A 13,523-nucleotide genomic window follows, 5' to 3' on the forward strand; every position below is an offset into this window, starting at 1 on the left:
AAAGCCCAGCCCCAGCAATTCCATGATTTTAAAAAATGACAAAAACCTGTCAGACTGCTGCAGAGTATGTTCTGGAGAATTGATCCGGGTGTATTCTTGAACATTGTACTGGCTTTGAATTGGGCAGACTTCACATTTGCTTGTTTGTTTGTTTGTTTGTTTGTTTATATAAAGTATTTATATACTCCGCCCCTCCAGTACACTACTGCTCGGGGTGGCTCACAACATTAATAAAACAGATTCATAAAATAAGACTAATCAAGTTAAACAAGTTAAGTTAAAATACTAGGCTAAAACCACTTTTAAAATTATATATATATTTTTAAAGTTTCAAATTAAAAGTTATTTTAAAAGCTAAAAACTGAGAACTACAGGTGAAACTTGGAAAATTAGAATATCGTGCAAAAGACCATTAATTTCAGTAATGCAAATTAAAAGGTGAAACTGATATATGAGACAGACGCATTACATGCAAAGCGAGATAAGTCAAGCCTTAATTTGTTATAATTGTGATGATCATGGCGTACAGCTCATGAAAACCCCAAATCCACAATCCCAGAAAATTAGAATATTACATGGAACCAAGAAGACAAGGATTGTAGAATAGAACAATATCGGACCTCTGAAAAGTATAAGCATGCATATGTATTCAGTACTTGGTTTGGGCCCCTTTTGCAGCAATTACTGCCTCAATGTGGCGTGGCATGGATGCTATCAGCCTGTGGCACTGATGAGGTATTATGGAAGACCAGGATGCTTCATTAGCGGCCTTCAGCTCTTTTGCATTGTTTGGTCTCATGTTTTTCATCCTTCTCTTGGCAATGCCCCATAGATTCTCTATGGGGTCAGGTCAGGCGAGTTTGCTGGCCAATCAAGCACAGTACACTGTATACTTTTCAGAGGTCCAATATTGTTCTATTCTTCAATCCTTGTCTTCTTGGTTCCATGTAATATTCTAATTTTCTGGGATTGTGGATTTGGGGTTTTCATGAGCTGTACGCCATGATCATCACAATTATAACAAATTAAGGCTTGACTTATCTCGCTTTGCATGTAATGCGTCTGTCTCATATATCAGTTTCACCTTTTAATTTGCATTACTGAAATTAATGGAGTTTTGCACGATATTCTAATTTTCCGAGTTTCACCTGTATAACAACTAAAGAACCTACCAGATATAAGCAGTAGATAAAACATTTAAAAGTTTCTTTTAAAAGATGTGTTTTTAATTGTTTTTTAAAAACTTTGAGGTAGGGAGTATGGTGGAGCTCTTTAGGGAGGCCATTCCAAAGCCAAGGGGCCACAACCCCAAAGGCCCTGACTCTGGTTTCCACCAACCAGATCTCTGTTAGTAGTGGAGCCATGAGTAGAGCCTGAGATGACAAGCAGAGGACCCTGGCAGGTTCATATGGGCAAATGAGGTCTGACAGGTACAGTAGAGCTTTAAAGGTCAAGGTCAGCACCTTGAATCTGGCCCAGAAGTGGACTGGTAACTAATGAATGCAGCAGCGTTCTGGACCAGCTGAAGCTTCTGAACCATCTTCAAGGGCAGCCCCATTTAGAGCACATTGCAGTAGTCCAATCTGGATGTTACCAAAGCTGACTGAGGTCAGGTCTGACTTCTTCAAGTAGGGTCATAGCTGGCATACCAGCTGTAGCTGGTAAAAAGTCTGCACATCGCCACAACCTGTCATGATCCACCTTACTATAGCCTGCTGTAAAAACTGCATGTTATACTGTGCTGTAAAATGGTTATACTATTCTGCAGATTAGAACTGAAACAAAGATTTTATACAGTCTGAGATTCCACAGAATTTCAATTTGTGCAGTTAAGATTTTGATAGCAAAACCTGCCCCTCAAATAAAAACTAATAGTTTAGAATAAGAAGGTGACATAAACATTTTTTAAAAATCACTGGGAAGCTTAAGATTACTTGAATCAATATAAGTTGATATGTCGGTGATGCAATGCACATAGTAACTCTCAACAACAGACCTTTATTGCACAAAAAGAAACTAAAGATAGTATACAAAAAATGAAATAAAAGACTTTTCGGTGTCACACACCATCATCCATTAAACAAACAGATGCGCATAGATAAAAACCTCCTCCGTTTCCTAGCTGTTAAATTCTATAGACCTGATAATGTTCTGTTCTGTGACTGGCGGAGAGATAGTGGGGTGGGGGTGAAAGAAATGGAATCGCCTAATTTTTCTCAAAGGCTAATGAACCTAATAGCATCAGCCAGTGTGTCCCGAGCATTAATATCTGGTCACAATTTCTCTATAAATAATGCTTCCTTGAGTTTCCTTTTTTGTAAATTCCTTTCAATCCCCAACATAGATATTTTAAAAGGCACTATTTTGCCTTCGTGCTTTTTTTCTCATATGCATTGACCAGGGTTTTGTTCTCTGTGTGCAATGCCTCATATCTGCTAGATGTTCCTTATATCTATCTTTCAGTGGCCTGCCAGATTCTCCAATATAAATGAAGTACAACCTAAGTATTGAATTTTATATATTGCACCTTTCTTCCCACAATTTCCTTACCCCTGTTCACAAATCTCACAATCTTGTACATCACATCATACAACCTGGAGTTAACTAACAGTTGTTTTAGTGTCATTGGTGCAAACTACATTCACTTTAATTCCTTGTCTTTCCAAGATTCTCTGGGTTTGCCATGTAAATTTGTCAGTGATGAATGGCATTTTAAATACTGGTAAACCCTTAATGAATCTAGCTGTTCTCCAGCTCCTTGAAACAGGCAATTCATACCTATTCTTCCTAATTAGGTTTTCTGCTTTCTCTCTAGATTCCTTTTGATGTTCAGCTGTGGAGACATCTTCTGCCCCCTTTATCACATTTTTCATAGTTTGTGTTTTTCACTGTTTTGGGATGTGCTGACTGATTCTTTAATAAAATGTCCTTTTCGGCTGATTTTCTGTACCATTTAGTCTCTAAATAATTATTTCTTAATTTTATTTCCATATCTAGAAAAGAAATTTGCTAGATATGGAATTTTTATTTCCATATCTAGAAAATGAACTTGAATTAATGAAATCAATACAACTATATAATATTTCTTTTTCTTATTGGCAGAGCAGCCAGTCTTTATTTGGCTGGAGGTCATTTCTGTGGATTTTCTTCTTCTTACATAGCTCTTAAATCTCTACATTCTGAAAGGGATTATGGAAAGGAGTGCAAGGTGAAGTGGTTTTTAAGAAGAGCTACACCCACTGTGTATATGCAAAAGGACTACTTATTGACTCATTTCCTGATCATATATTGGTGCTTTATGTTATTTCCTGGCCACATATTGCTGATATATGTTTGTGTATCTGATGCAAGCAGTACAAGATCTAATGTTCTGGAAAGAGACAATAGGTCCAAGAATTATGGTAGGGACCTAACCACAATATATAGTGGTGAATAGTGGTAGTCTGGGGTAGACAACTATGATGGGGGCCATCCTGCCTGTGCACTTGAGGGAGGGTGCATCTTAAAATCCAGAGGTTAGTCAGCTGACTATTGATCCATTCTAAGAAGCTTGTCATATTATGTTATCTATTTCAGACTATTCATTTTAAAATGGCAAACTAAGGAGAGGGATTTTTTAAACAGGCAGTCAAGCTAAGGTGAATGCCAATGAAGTAACAGTTTAATTGTTACTTCATGGGACATTTTTACTAAATACTAAAAATTACTGAGATACACTATGGTGGTATTTCTTTGTACAAATTAAATGTATACTACATGTTTAGGACATCAACCAAATGGACAATTTTGTTAGTGCTGGGTGCAGTGAATCAGGATGCTGGATACTGCAGGTCTTACAATTATGTGCTAATCCCTTTGCTCAGAGTTTTTCACTATTTTTCAAGCGGAAGCCTCTTTGGCAAAAAACCTTCAGTGTGAGAGCCATTTCCCAGGCCTTCCAATGAGGAACACTGCCCTTGCTGATCTGATCATTGCTAGACCTGACAAACTGGTAGGGGCAATGCAGATTGTGGTGGCACAGTTTCCACTAGCAACTTTATAGGTGAACCCCCATACTGACACCTATTCCTAGAGGTTTCTTCCCCCACAAATCCAATTTACTGGTACAGTTGTTGGAGGAAGTTGCTGTCTAGGTCAAAGTAGATGTAAATAAAGCATTGGGATTTTGTATTCCAGCAATGATCTCCAAAGTTGCTCTGTATTGCTCTAGTCTAGGCAATGATGGAAACCCTGGATTCTAGGATAAATAAATGCAAAGCCTAAAGACACTGTAGCTTTCTTGTCCCACAGCCCAGTGCTAATGCTATTTGGTGATTTGTATTTGGTGGAGAAGTCCACTTAAAGCCTCTCCTCTGGCTTCTGTTTGCCAAAATTTTGAGAGGGGAGGTCTGATCATGATCTCTGTTATTTCATTTGGCCTTGAGTCAACTCATCTTTAAAAAACTACAGAAGTTGAGAACCGATTTGAGTTACGGTAAATTGTAGAGGGATGCAGCAGGGTCTTTTTAATTGTAGCTCCTATCCAGTGGAATTCATTGCATAAAGAAACTTACCTAAGTTCCAGTCTAGAGAAGATCTTGAATGTTCTTTGCTTCTGATCTTGTAATTAAGTGTGTGTGTATCTCTCCCTAATGTTGGAAACTTCAAAGAACTACTGATTGAGTCTTATGTGGTAGGTAGAAGCATATATCTTCATGATTTTGGGACAGAATCATGTATGATGGAAACTTTTTTTTAAAAAGGTGACATATCCTTATGTACTGAAATTCTGCAGTGTTACTTTCCTTTATTTCAGTGAAACTTGCTGTTGCCCAAACTGCTTCATGCTGTGTATATATGTACGAATAGTTACAAACCGTTAAAAAAAAAACCCTATATTGTTATTGTGCATCATCCTGTAAAACAGTTTAGAGACTCTTTTATTAAGAGTCACAAATCAAGATCATCCACCTGGGCTGCATCTAATTCCTAATCTTCACTGTGTTGGGAATTTGTGCATGAGTTTTTATTGATCTGGGAATTACTGGTTGCAGAAGGATTCCTGTTAGGCAGAATCAATTCCTTAGGAAGTTTTCTCTGAACTGAAAATAAAATCTCAGGTTTGACCTTGAAATATTTTGTAATACCTAATTGAATGTCTTCAGGCTACATTGACTACATATATATGTGTTGGTGGGAACACAGCCATTGTTCTCTCAAAAACCAAAATAGTTCCTGTGATACTGGAAAACATGAGCAAGAGGTGTTTGCACTGACAGAATGATGACTGTTAAGCTGGCACACAAGGGAGTGGAATCCCCCCCCCCCGAATGTTTGCTACATTCTGGGAATGTTTGAAAAAGAATGTATATCCATGAAACAACATATACTGTGGTGCTTTAGCAGAAACTGGTGGTCTTAATTATAAATATAGAAATGAGAAGGATCATATGTACTTTAGGAAGTAAAAGGCTTAAGGTTTTATAGCATAGCATAACTCTTCCAGACAGAGGCGTAACTAGGGAAAACGGCGCCCGGGGCAAGCACTGAAATTGCGCCCCCCCCACCGTGTCCCCCCCCCCCCCGCCGCCCCAACATACATCTGACTGACACACATGTTTCAGAAAACTTTTATTTTAAAAATTTAAAAAATTACAAAAATTACCAAAAATTTCAAAATGCACTACATACTTAGGTTTTTCCTCACAACAACCCTGTGACGTTGGCTTGTATCTCAAACATCAGAATTATGATGAAATGATGATTATTATTATGATGATGCCCCTCCCTCACGCCCTGGTTCTGTTCCTGACCTTCCCTTGTGAGTGACTGTATTTTAACGAAACAAAAACCAAGGACTCCAGAGTAATTCGAGGGACTAGGGTGATAGTGCTAAAGACTCCTTATTCTCCCGCTGTTAAAGAAAGACTCCCCTTTTCCAAAACCGTGCGCTATTTACACCAGAAAAGGTTTCAAATGGAGGGGGAAGCATTTATGCATTTATGCTTTGTTTTATGTTACGATTTCAAAGTTAGAAAAACTATAAAAGGGCCATTTTAGAGAAGATATGCACTGCCTTAGTTGCAAATCCTGCTTTTTTGAGATTCCCTGCAATTGAATAAAGCGATAATATACACCTTTGCTATTTAAATTGGTTGGAGAGTATTTATGACAATAAAAAATGAAATGGCATTTCAGATGCAACATTGGTTGCCTAAGACCACTCAGATTTAACTAATCTTCATCACGTTGACAAAAAGAGCAATTAAAATTAAAATCCATGACTAAAACCAAACCACTTTGGGGTTGTTTTTAATGAAAGGTGGTATATAAATTTAACAATAAATGTTTAGAAGTATAAACTTTAACCCCCTGCCCAACCTACAATTAATCCCAGCTTATTTTCAAAGGGCTTCAAGTTTTATTTACAAATTGCTTGGCAGCACCAATGTTTAAGTAATCGCTAATTGCTCCTAATGATAGTTTTACTTATTGTTAAATTTATATACCACCTTTCATTAAAACATTCTCTGTTCATCTGATTTTCAGTCTGGTTAATTAAATCGGTGGAGGTTTAGACTTTCCTGATGGGCTGAAACAGCTAATCCATTTTGATGATGACATATAATTAAATTAGCTTGCATTACATAGTGAAAAAGTCCAGGAAGGGAGAGATGGGAGGATGTGGAACCCAAGGTTCCACATCCCCCCATCTCCCCCTCCCTGAACCTTTTCAGTTAAAACGTGGTTAGATTATAGGGGAGGAAGGACTTGAATGAGCAAAAAGGGGAACTGGTTCGGGCATTCAGGAAGTTGTTCAGAAGAGGGAGTTGTTCAGGAAGTTTGCTCTGGTGCGTGTCCTCCTCTCGACGCATGCGCGACTGGTGGCGGGGCGGTGGGGCGCGCCGGGGAGTGAGAGTCAGAGACTTGGACTACGAAGATGCCTCGGCGCCCAGTGCTGGATGAGCAATGCCAATGGGGGGGGCGTGCCAGGACCGGGGGAGGGGGACAGCTCTGAAAAAAAAAATTCCGGCAAATCGGCGGGGGCACTTTTTGGCGCCCCCTGCCAAGTGGCGCCTGGGGCACGTGCCCCCTGCCCCCGCTATAGTTACGCCTATGCTTCCAGAAGCACACAACCCCAAAGGACCCATACATCTTCTTGATCATTCATCACATACCCACAGATCTGGGCCAGAGTGCATTTACGCCCCCCCACTCCACTCCCATGCAACCTCAATGGATTCACACAGCTTCTTGACCATTCACAAACTAATGAGGACATAACATGTGTCCCTTGCTCCACAGTTCAAACACAAAAAGAACTTGTACATATAGTGCATTTGTAAGAAAAACAAATTAAAAGCACAACCACCCTTGCATCACAGTTCTTATGCAGACCTTTTGGATTATAAACTGACTTGCACATAGTATATCTGTAAAAATAATAATTGTTGCTTGTTTATTCAGATGTAACAATTCTGCTTTCACTAGGTGTGAACTACTCTATGGACAGAGATAACACTTTCTGGCAGATTTACTTCAGGAGGGAAAAATCATTAAAAAATCACAAGATTGATCCATTTCCTTGAAATAAATATAAACAGAGTCCTGCCCTCTTGGGCTATGTGTGCCTAATTTCAGAATTCGAAACGCAGCCATTCTGGAAATGTAAAGGGTTGGGCAAAAAGCAGGGGCATGTTGCACTTTTTTTTTACAAAGGCAAAGGGCAGAATCCTTCACATGGGGGTGGAATGATGGCCAAGGGAGAGCTTCAGTTCCAAAGGTTTTTGTAATTTTCCATGAAACAAGCAACTTATAGGACTTGTTTGAAGTTTTGTAAAAATAAAAAAATCATTAAAAAACAATTGATTGATTGATCAGTTTCAAAATAAATACACAGAGTTCTGATAACCTGTCCTACATCTGTGCCAAATTTCAGAATGCTAGGTCATGCCATTCTGGAAATACAAAAAGAGTTCTCTTTTCCCTTGGGGAACATCACGGGGCCCTCTAGGACAGGGATTCTCAATGTTGGGTCCCCAGATGTTATTGGACTTCAACTCCTGTAATCCGCAGCCCCAGTGGCCTTTGGTTTGCGATTATGGGAATTGAAGTCCAGTAACATCTGAGGATCCAATGTTGAGAATCCCAGCTCTAGGAGAGTGGGCACATGGACCTGTGCCCCCAGGTCCATGCCTAATGGTGCCTCTGGTCCACGTAGTGCCACATAGAGGCCATAAGACAGTGTTCTTCATTGCAAGGCCCGGGAGCCAGTGGCAACTCCCACTGATCCTAAATGTGACTCCCTGACTACTTGTTTATTACAGTATGTCTGCGTGAAGCTTTAGCCCAGACCTGCTCAACTTAGGTCCCCAGCTGTTTTTGGACTACAACTCCCACAATCCCCCAGCCACAGTGGCCAGTAGCCAGGGATTATGGGAGTTGTAGGCCAACATCTGCAGGAAGGCCAAAGTTGAACAGCCCTGCTTTAGCCAAAGCTTTAGCCAAAGCTGAATACTCCACCCACACATACACAGCTGGCACTGGATGGAGGTAACTGTTCCTACTGCACCGTGCTGCGCTTTGCTCAGTGCCAGGGGGCTCCTTTAAGGGAAACAGAGCCTCCTTGGAAGACAGTGTAGTCTTTCCCAGTGCTTTCCCCACAGAACTTTATGTGGAAAGCACTGCGAAAGGCTACACTTCCCAGCACTCTGTATGCATTTTCCAAGGTGGTGCTGGCGCTTGATGATACTTCATTTCCCTTAAAGGGAAAAGCTCAACTGTGTGGAAATCAGTGTGGTGGGAAATGGCTCTCACATGGAAGGGTCTTTTTTTGTTTTGCCAAAGTGGCCCCTGCTAAAAAAACAATAGTGAAGAGTACTGGAACGAATGTATGAAGTTGACCCTGCTAAATGAGCAAAGAGACGCCTTTTTAAAGTGGTGGTTTTCTTTACTGAGCAGGGGGAGAGCAACTGGCCCTATCCAACCCCAGCGCAGCATCCCTCTAATAGCTGTTGCTGGTGTCTGCCTTATGTTTCTTTGTAGATTGTGAGCCCTTTATGGACAGGGATCCATCTTTATTTATGTATTTTTATTTCTCTATGTAAACCACTTTAGGAACTTCTATTGAAAAGCAGTATATGAATATTTTTAGTAGTAGTAGTTCTCAAACCAAAGATAAACAACAAAGTGGAACTTCAATAAAAATATCAAAATAAATCTGTATTGAAACTACAAGTAACTGTGAGAAATACGATTAATCTTCAGCATCTGCATATATAATATACATTCATGTAATCCAATGCAATCCATGACATGTGATGAGTTTTCCAGATATAGGCTTGTTTTGGTGCTTTATCAAACTATATCAAAACTAATACATATACATCAGATTATGCAAATGAAAGTGACCCATGTACGTCTACAGTTCCAAACTCAAATATATGCAGTTGGATTTGTCAACTCAGTAAAAGTGTACCTGAATCTGTTAGATCAGCCTTGTAGTAAATTCTATATAGCATTTTATAACTATAATGTAGTTACAACTTACTACAATCAAGGGCCAAATTTAAGAAAATCAGAAGTGGTAATTCTCTTATATTTAGCAGGGGGAGAACAACTGTCACCATCCAACTCCAGCACAGCAGCTTTCCAGCGGTGGTTGCTAGTGTCTACTTTATATTTCTCTGTAGATTGTGAACCCTTTTGGGTCAGGGAACCATCTTGTTTATTTATTACTGATTTTTCTATGTAAACTACTTTGAGCACTTTTGTTGAAAAGTGGAATATAAATATTCATAGTACAGTGGTTTTCTGTTAGGGTTTGCTATAAGATGGGTTTGCTATAAGATTATTCTGGCTTGGGTTATTTACAATAAACAGACAAACAAAATTGATATGCATGTAGAAAGTTGTTAGTCAGCTGTATATACCAATAGGTTTCTTATGGTGCCAAAAAAAGTGTGGATCGGTGGATCTCTAGGGGATTATGAAGTATCTGGTGTTTTACAAAGTCAGAAATACCTTTACCGCTCTAATATGCAAGAAATTACTGAAGTTTGTTGATGAATAGGAATATGTACAAAATATGCATCTTCTTCTACCACATATATCTTCCCTGCTTTTAAGATCTGGAAATAAAAATCTTTGATTTTATTGTTAAATTTTAGTTGTACTCCACTTTGGGAATCTGCTTGATTGAAAAGTGAGTTAAAAGTGACCTAAATACAGTATATAACTTTTAATTAATGTAAGGAGAGGAAAACAGTTTTAATAACCAAGAACAGGACGATGGAGAAAATGCCAGGGAGAGAAGATGGGACAATGGGCCAGGATGAGTAATAAGAAAAAGCTGTTGTGTGAATATTGGTACCATACTAATACTCATGCTAAGAATCTGCGAGTGAAACACTACTCAATGTCGTTACTTTCTCTGTCTTCATTTCAACACTTTTAGCCCCATAAGTGCAAAATAACAGGGATGACATGCCTCCATGTATTTCAGTTAGTTCTGGAACAGATTGATTTTGCAAAATATTTAGCTGTTTCAGAAGACAACATATGTTATTTTTTCCTGCTATTTAAAAAATCTGTCTTCTGTTTTAGAGTCGAAATAAACACTTGGATAAAGTACATGTGATCCTTGGAAAGAAATCCTGTGATTTGGATTCCCTTATTTCTGCTTTAACATATGCTTACTATCTTGACAAGGTAGATATTTCATATTAATATTTTGTCATGTTTTTAATAATTACAGTGCATTTTATGTATTTGAGAGGGGGTGGATGACATTGTTAAATCTTGTTTGTTATTCTCTTTTTGAAAACCTTTTTTAAATTAAGATTTTGTTTATTATTCTCTAATGTTATTGAACACAATATATAGTTATTAAAACATTTGTAAGAGAGGTAACTAATAGAATATTTTGAATGGCTAAAATCCTGACTGATGAAGCAGCACGGCAATGAGAGAACCACAATGCTTCTGAAAAGTTCACTGTCAGCTCCACTGCTGGCTCAGCAGTGTGGGCAAATTTCGACAACCTCCCCTTCCCCAGGATGCACTCTTTGTCACCCCCCAAAAAACGTTCCTGAGGGTCACGCAGCCCTCAGGGACAGATTTTCAGGTGACACAGGAGGCTTCTGGGATAAGGGAGAGTTGGAATTTGCTCTCACACCCCAGCACTGGTGCAGTGCTGGTCTGGAACTCTTTAGAAACACTGGTGCTACACCCATGCTTCAGAAACACTGGTGCTACACAGGAGTGGTTAGCCTGTTGGAGCAGTGACTTTTTTCTAAGCACATATACATGTGGCAAGACAGAAACCTGCGTAGCACATGTATGAACACTGAACAAGTTGCTGTTTTGCCCCATGTATGCAAATAATGCACATGATTGTATACTACTCTCCCAACCATGCTCTCTCACACCTGTGTAGAAAAAAATGTCATGTGTGATGTTGGAGTTAAAAAAAAGTCACGGAAGTACAGATCTGATTCAAGATAGCTATGCCAGTCCATAAGGAAAAGATGATTTATACTTCTGGAGTGCTTTCTTATTCAAATATATTTTCTTTTTATAGGTGAGTCCACCCGAAGTTTTGTGCTTGCCTGTACTGAACACAACAAGAAAAGAATTCTGCTATTATACAGAAACTAGGTTTATTTTGGAGGAGCTGAATATCCCAGAATCTCTCCATGTCTTCCGTGATGAAATCAATTTGTATCAGCTGAACAATGAAGGGAAATTGTCTCTTACACTTGTGAACAGCAGTGCACTGACAAGGTACCATACTGTGTATTTTATTATTAGGAACCCCAGCCTGATCTCTGCAAGCATAGATTTGCCCTTGACTGCAAATAAAAATCCCCTCTGCTTCTCTCCAGGACTTGGTTCAAGGGTTTGAAGGGGGATTCTGTCACATGTGTGGCTTGGATTGATTGCTGCCGGAGTACTGGCTGCAATCACGACTGAGACTCTGCATCACATCATGTATTAAAAGGCTGATGTGATGACTTAGACCACAAACTCTTATCATTTATGCACATATTTGCACAGTTAATGTTTGCAAAGTTGGAGATCATTTGCCCCAGCCACATACACCAAGGTCTACATACATCACTCAAATGCATGAACACAGTCTCCCTCTTTTCTCTCTCTCTTTCTTGCACACACACACACACACACACACACACACCCCACAGAGAGTGTGTGTCCTATTATTTGTTGAACGTCTAGTCTTTCTCCTTACTTGGACTATGCCCAGATCACAGAATTAGGTGCTTGTATAGTTGTGAGGGAGGGCCTTATATTTCATACAACCATATGATGCTTTTAGCAGAGTTTAAAAAAATACTCAGGCCTGTGTAAATCTTATTTGAAGACACATGCATTGTCCTGGCCCTTACTACCACTGCTGTCTAGGGATGGTTCCATGTTTCACCCAATATCTAAGCTAGGTATATCCAACTCATTTATACCAAGAAGAATAATTGGTTTTATGATGCAGTATTTGACTTTGTCAAATAATTGTTGACAAATTTGACTTTGTCAGATAATTGCTTTGTCATTTTAAACTAAACTAATGATGAATTCACATAAACTGTTACCATCATAAAAAGCTCGAGGGTGATGTTTCCTTCTTGAAAATTGACATAATTGTGCTTTTCACATGGTGATCACAATGATCCTTGTGTGTTTGGTTCATTCCATGATTCATTACCACATGTCTGTGGTAAATTAATTGCCATGTGAATGAGTTGTCTAAAATCTGTCTGAGACATATTTTTTGTCTACGGTGAAACAGGTGAATGGATAGAGGGCCAAGATATGAACTCTGAAGCTTTGGAGTGATAGTCATAGTCGCAATATAAAAATGTTGGTTGGACTAGGGTGGAGGTTCCTAACTTCAGTGGGAGTACTCAGTTCTAATATTCTGAAGCCTGTTAGTCAGGCTGAGGGGAGGGATATACTGAGCTTCAGCACATAGCCAGCCAATCAGGAGCAGAGGAGGAGGGTCTTCACCCTCGTCCCTCCCCTTCTGAAGCAGGCATATTACTGAGGATGCATTGGCCTTCCTCAGGTGGGAAACAAATAGCACAGCTACAGTGTGGGGAAGGAGGAGGGCTCTGACAATCCACTGGGAGAACTTCAAGTACTCCAGGAATACTAGTTGGGAACCCCTGGATTAGGAAATCCTCCCCCTCCACCCCACTAAACTGCAACCAGAAAGCTATTCCTCTTAACTCAGTGATTCTCAAACTTGGGTCCTCAGGTGTTATTGGACTTCAACTCCCATAATCCCCAACCAAAGGCCACTGAGGCTGGGGATTATGGGAGTTGAAGTCCAATAACACCTGAGGACCCAAGTTTGAGAATCCCTGTCTTAACTGGATTATTGCACAGCTATAATTAGGTTCTTCTAGCTACCACTTGAGTCACTTAGCCCTTTTGGTATGGTTCATATTTTGTCTTTGCACCAGCAGATTTTCATGGATGTGCATGCATGAGGTGACCACATGAATTAGGTAGACTATTTGTACTAT

General features: G+C 39.5%; 1 protein-coding gene across 12 annotated transcripts in view; it reads left to right on the forward strand.

Moving 5' to 3' along the window:
• PRUNE2 (prune homolog 2 with BCH domain) overlaps nt 1-13,523 on the forward strand; it is a 279,200-nt gene that overhangs the window by 89,978 nt on the left and 175,699 nt on the right. For all 12 annotated transcript variants that reach the window (XR_008315441.1, XR_008315442.1, XM_053292147.1 and 9 more), the window contains exons 2-3: nt 10,585-10,689; nt 11,561-11,763. Coding sequence is in view for 9 of the 12 variants with exons in the window: in XM_053292137.1 (XP_053148112.1) it covers nt 10,585-10,689; nt 11,561-11,763 (308 nt within the window). In the remaining 3 variants the exon portion in view is untranslated. The remainder of the gene's footprint in view (nt 1-10,584; nt 10,690-11,560; nt 11,764-13,523) is intronic.

This window comes from Hemicordylus capensis, chromosome 2, assembly GCF_027244095.1.
Source record: "Hemicordylus capensis ecotype Gifberg chromosome 2, rHemCap1.1.pri, whole genome shotgun sequence".
Classification (NCBI taxonomy): domain Eukaryota; kingdom Metazoa; phylum Chordata; class Lepidosauria; order Squamata; family Cordylidae; genus Hemicordylus; species Hemicordylus capensis.